The sequence below is a fragment of the Ischnura elegans genome, chromosome 1 (assembly GCF_921293095.1).
Source record: "Ischnura elegans chromosome 1, ioIscEleg1.1, whole genome shotgun sequence".
Lineage (NCBI taxonomy): Eukaryota > Metazoa > Arthropoda > Insecta > Odonata > Coenagrionidae > Ischnura > Ischnura elegans.
This window is the reverse complement of record NC_060246.1, coordinates 4,658,174-4,664,173: the sequence shown is the minus strand read 5'-3', so window position 1 is coordinate 4,664,173 and position 6,000 is coordinate 4,658,174. Positions and strand designations below refer to the sequence as shown.

Here is a 6,000-nt window from a genome sequence, read left to right as displayed (position 1 = left end):
CAGGTTGTTCGTTTTGTGGGCGGTAATACAGTCAGTCTAAAAGAAGTGTAAAACGGTGTGTTTATTGTTAATTGCGATTACGGTTTTAGCAAATTTTCTGCTAAATGAATTCTTAGGTAGGTGCGCAAGGTTTTACTTGACATAATGGTTTTCAGGAACTTAAAAAGGTGATTTCGAGGAATTTTTCCGTGTAGAACTCGGGAGTTTTTGTCGTCACTTTTTTCGCTGTGTTCACAATAATTTTGGTTCCTGTAACTGCGACGATGTTTCAGCGATGATGATGCCCAGGCGACGCTCGCCCGGGCGACCACCATATCGAAGCTGAAAAGCAAATGCGGGAAGATACAAAAATGTAGAAGGATTTACGTCAGTGCTGCTATTGTCGTCGATGAAGACAGGAACTCGTATTTATGCCATAGCTTGGCATTCCCATCGTAAAAAAAGCCCCAGATATGATAAGCTAAAATTTTTTCGCGTAGGAATTGTGAGGTATAGGAGCCGATATTCACTTTTTGCATTGTTTCTTATGGGATATTATGTTTCGATTAACGTCATTTCGTTTATCATCACATTTTTCAGGAATGGTAAGTGACGTTAAACGAGGACTCACTGTACATGTACTCCAAGATCTTGTTTGTGAGTTGATAAACCTATGCAAGGCAGTGAAACGTGCGGTTATCCTGCAGAATGCAACGCTACATTACAATCGAAAAAAAAAAAAATTGAAAATTGAACTGAAAAAAAATTGCTAATCGAAGGAATAAAGAAAGGGGAAACGCTGACAGTTCCTGACTTCACAATGGATTAAATGATACTTGGTTCAGATCATGACCAAAGTGCGAGTTCCTCTACACCACACCACGTCCCATCGGCCAACTGCATAGGTGCCACGTTTGAAATTTCGGGCATGCTTGAATTTTTTGAATGTTCATAACTCTTTAAGTTCGTAAGAAGAGGACTTAATGCACGTCCAATTTACAGGCGGTAATGAGTGGGTCACCATGATTCCATAGGAATGAAGCTTATTTTATGATGTTGCGTGCATACGAATGAAGTATCTCCTGCTAAAGAAAGAATCATAAGACAGTCTTGGGCACAGTACAAGAGGAGAACTTAAACGTAGTGCAATGATGATAATGTAGCGTGGTGTATATCCTACATGCCATTGCTTATTCATGGAACTTTGTTCAAGTTTTTTTTGTAACCGCTGGGACAGGGACTGAAGTTAGTAATTTCGTATTGACGTTCCTTTTACCATAGATTGGATTGGCCTTTATGTCTGGACCTATGATATATGTACTTCATAATAATGACAACTTTGTACTTACATTATTCGTATTAACGCGAGTCTACTGTGTATATAGATATGCTTAATCAAAAAGGACCCCACTAACTGTCAAATAGTTAGTGCATAAGTAACAATAAAAATTTGCATACAAATAACGTAGCTTTAAATCAAACTCGATAAAAATTCCTAAAAAGAAAGAAATACAAGTAATAAGAAGGAATGAAAAGCATTCACACTCATTTACCCATTATTCTGGCAATCAAAATACATGATGAGGTACTTTTGGACGGATTTTCATACATGATACACGCAAATGTATGCAAAATGACATACCTAGTACACATACATTTGATGTATTGAGCATTCACATGGTAAAAAGTATTCGAACACAATAAAAAATAATTTGCCTAGAATATACCTGTAAAATAATACAGATTTACTTAAGTTCCAGTGAAATTTTGTGGACATAAAAATTTCAAAAGCCCTCGTAAGTAGTAGAATTAAAAATATCTAAAGTACATTCACAAATAGCGACATGCTGACATAATACAGGCCAAAACTTATATTTGTTCTAAATTCAAATAAATGCATAAAACTAACGATATCATGAACAAAACTTATTTACAATGTTAGAATGCATCAGAACACATCATGCACCACACTTATAGTCAATGGGTCCACAACTTAAATGAATCTGACAACAAAAGCCAAAAATATGACAAAGTAAATGCAGACTTCTTTAACAACCTGGTCGGCACCTCCAAACCGAAAAACTATGTAAGTTTCAGCCACCTTCCAAGGGTTACTTCCATCATCAAAATGCATGGGGCACTGATCTCCTGGAATTTTGAGAGAATTCAGCCAATAAATTGATTGCTTAAAGTTGTTCACACTACAAAACCTTTATGCTTGCCAACACGAATTTTCTAAACAAGCAGCTCTGGCCAGGTTAATCTAGCCAGGCATTCGAAATTTTCTTATTCTCAAGTTGATGCTCAATTAACAGTGCTGACGGACCACACCATCAAGTTCAATACAAGAGCATGATAAAATGTGAAAAGTAACCAAACTCACCCTAATATTTGGTGGAGCAGGATGAACCATTGGGATAAATGATTATACCTAAGCCTCTGCAACAATGACAGGAAATTGTTGTTTGCTAATACATAGTTGTCAACTTTGAAAAAAAATTCATGAAGAATACAAAGTATATCTTTCTTTATGTGCTAGCATATTCATGATGCACTACCATGATTACTCACCAGTAAAAAGGAATGAAATGAGGAAAAATTATATTCATAAACAAGGCACCAGTTCCTTATTTAGCAGAAACAAGAGGGTAGCTTTTATACTCTAGTATGACTTGTTTCATAAAAGCAATAAAGAGACTGTGATTTCCACAATTTTCCCACGATTTGTTAAATACAAAAAGACCAGATTCAGCCATCAAATCATTTCCACGTACATACATTGAATAATATGGAGAGGATAGGTTTATATATATTGAGGGAAGTTGCAATGGGAGGCGTAGGGGGACAAAGTAGGTACCTATGTGTTGTAACTAGGAGAGAGGGTGGGGGAACAAAGTAAATTGCTCGCTTTGTGGGGGTTTTTGGGAGGGTGATGAGTAATAAGGATGATGGGTGAGGAGAAGTAATGTCATGAAGAGGGTGGTTTACTTTTAGATTAAACTCCTGAAATTCCAGGGCACCCTTCCTTTCCCGGTCGAGCCGCAAATCCTGCCATGGTATGTATCCTTCACCTTTGCACATGACGAGAGCTCGATATGGAGAACGATTTTCTGAGGATTCTGTGCACTCATTTAACTGATCTTCTACTCTATGTAGATGCTACGATCTTTGTGTATGTATGTATTCTGATTTTTAGGCCTTTGCCACATTTCATGCTTTTTTCCAACATCCAAATAGGTAAGTAAGCTAAACTAAATGTTACCATTGCATTCAATAATGCAGGACACAGCCTACAGCATTTCCTTTTCCCTCATCAACTAAAATCCCTCAATTTAATATTCCCATCAGTGTTTGAAGTATCTTCTATGTTTTACTGCATTTGCATACACACTTACGTTCTCTTTCGTACTCCTGCATTTCAAGAGCAACTGATGCTCCTTCCGTGTAATTCCATGATGACACATCTTGCTTCAGGTCACAGAAGGCACCAATTGCTTGGGACATTATCACTCTGTTTAGGTCAGCACGTTGGTAAACCTTATCATGCAAGAAGATAAAATAAAACTACCATTACTGTGTAAATGGTGCTGGTTGAAATGTTGCTGTAGTGTTTTTTGGTTGCCTGATGCAGTAGCTACCTGCACTGCCACGGGCAATTAGCAAACTGATGGGCTTCAGAAAAAGGACGTGGGATCACTCTAAGGCACTTTACTTCATAAAAAAATGTAAAACAATTAGTGGAGGTTTTGGAATTTTGAGTGTCTCTTACATAGATTTCCCTAAATGTACTACATATCTGGACCGTGATAGACATTCATAAATTCATAGATGTTCATAAATGGGTCAACTAAGGATATTAGTGCCTCACACTACAGTAACTCACAATAAATACCAGCCAATTATGAATGAGAAATGGGAACCTTATGTGCATTAACACCAAGAGTGACCGTTATAAACCTGTTAAAATCATTAAATTCCAAATAGACAATAAATAATGAAATAGGATTTATTGTGCTTTTTCCAAGTATATGAGGTAATAAGTTTGATGGCATAATGTGTTGTCAAATTTTTGGCTCTTTACCCTGGGACATAATTTATCTACTCCATGAAGAATGAATCCCTGTCTAACTTCATGAAACCGATGAAAAATTTTAATTAGCCAATGCAGGCTGACTAAATTGCATAATAAATTCAATAGATCATGACAGCTAAAACTTACCCAGCATCTATACTTGCTGAAAGCATCCAACTCATCATAAGTTATTAGATAAGACTTCAGATTCTCTTTCCAATAGCCAATGCACTTCATTCTATAGTCTGGGTCACCTGAAATAAAAATTAAGTTTCAAAATACATAATTTTAAGCAGGAGAAGTGTGACAAGCTGTTTCCCACTCAGCACAGACCACTGCTCATGCAGGTCTGTAAGACTGCTGCTACCAAATGAATACTGTTATGCAAGGGGCAAAATCACCCCTTTCGATGATCAGCACAAATGTCCCCTTTTTGCCCCGCATGCCCTTCAGTAAAGAACCCAAGTGTTGGTGAGACCAGATACTGACGGATGTAAGCAGCATAGCCTCAAGTATTAAGGCAAAGGGGCAGAATGAGCCATCAGTTTTCATCTATATTTTCACCGTGAAAGGCAAAATGTTGTTGCTCTCATTTTTCAAAGCAGTCAAAAAAATTTATTTTACCATTCTTATACCACCCCAAAACCAGTTATGTACAATAAAAATTCAATAGCGCAAAAGGGAAATGTTTAAAAGCCAATTTTTATGTTGTGCATATGAAATGGCCTTAACCCCTCAAGCGTGACTTTAAATGCCCGTGGTCATTCTCTCAGCGTGTGCGACGCAACATCTCCGTCTTCTGAATGCCATGCCTCAAGCGTGTACGACACACCGTAGGCGTTCAAGAGTTTCATTCGGTATTCCTATCTCTTAATCTTCCATATATGTACTTTTACTGACAAGGGGAATACACGACCTTCGCGTCGCCAATCGAGCTCAAATTTTGCGATTCGGTAGTTTATGGGTACAAATGTAATATGCCGAAGCGAGACGACGCACTTCTCGTAAAATTCCGAGAAAAAAGCAATTAGAAATCGTAAAAAATGAACCTATGCTATATAAACTGTTTTGAACGCCAATGTTAATCAAGGGGTTGTCAGCCCAGTGGTTACGGTGTCCGACTGTGAAGGTGAAGGTAGCGAGTTCGATGCTCGCTCAGGGAACTATTTTTGTGTTATTTTTAAGAATTTTATTGTTTAAATTTTCAAAGTTTGTTTTCTTATCTTCGTAACTACTATGGAATGTATTTTTAAAAGAGTTTTTTTAAATATTTAAATCAGGAATGGATCAGTTTGGGATTAGGAACTGAGGATGAAGGGTGGATAGAAACCCGGCGTCGGCATTAGCCTGCTCTTAACGAAAGGCGCCAAGGGGACCACGGCTTAACGTCCCATCTGACGGACGGTGTACTGCACAACTAGTGTAATCCACATTACACGCAGGGTTTGAATTTAGGAATGCCCCTTAATTCTTTACCGAGATTTGGATGTGGAAGGCCAGTACACTGCCTCACCACTCCAGTTAACCCTTTATTTGCAATTTTCAGGATGGAACTCATCATAAAGACATGCAAAGCAAAGTGATTTGCGGCACCACGAACAAGCAGAAAAGGCGTTTTTTCCACATCCGCAACAACTGTCTATAATTTTTGAAGGAAAACACACGTCATTCACATTTACGAAAAATTGTCTCGTACCAGCGAGCTTCGAAGCAAACCATGCATATTTTAACATGTTTTGGAAAATTGGAGCACTTAATTGGTCATGAATTAACGCATGTATTTTTATTGCGTCTTCTCTTGATGCAATATCCCCTTAGAAAAAGTCTTCCAAGGCAGGAACGTTATACAACCTTCCACCGTTTTCGACTGCAGAAACAAATGCAATACGTTACTGCCGCTACTTCACTGCCGCTTAATGTACAGGAACAATAAACATACACTAATGGAA

General features: G+C 38.0%; 1 protein-coding gene across 1 annotated transcript in view; it reads right to left on the bottom strand.

Annotated features, from left to right (window-relative positions):
• Positions 1–931: 931 nt before the first annotated feature.
• The window catches only part of LOC124154964, a 29,495-nt gene continuing 24,426 nt past the window's right edge, over positions 932–6,000 (bottom strand). The window contains exons 8-10 of the mRNA XM_046528719.1: positions 4,199–4,305; positions 3,375–3,516; positions 932–2,127 (exon numbers count right to left, since the gene is read on the bottom strand). Coding sequence (XP_046384675.1) covers positions 1,973–2,127; positions 3,375–3,516; positions 4,199–4,305 — 404 coding nt within the window. The 3' untranslated portion in view covers positions 932–1,972. The remainder of the gene's footprint in view (positions 2,128–3,374; positions 3,517–4,198; positions 4,306–6,000) is intronic.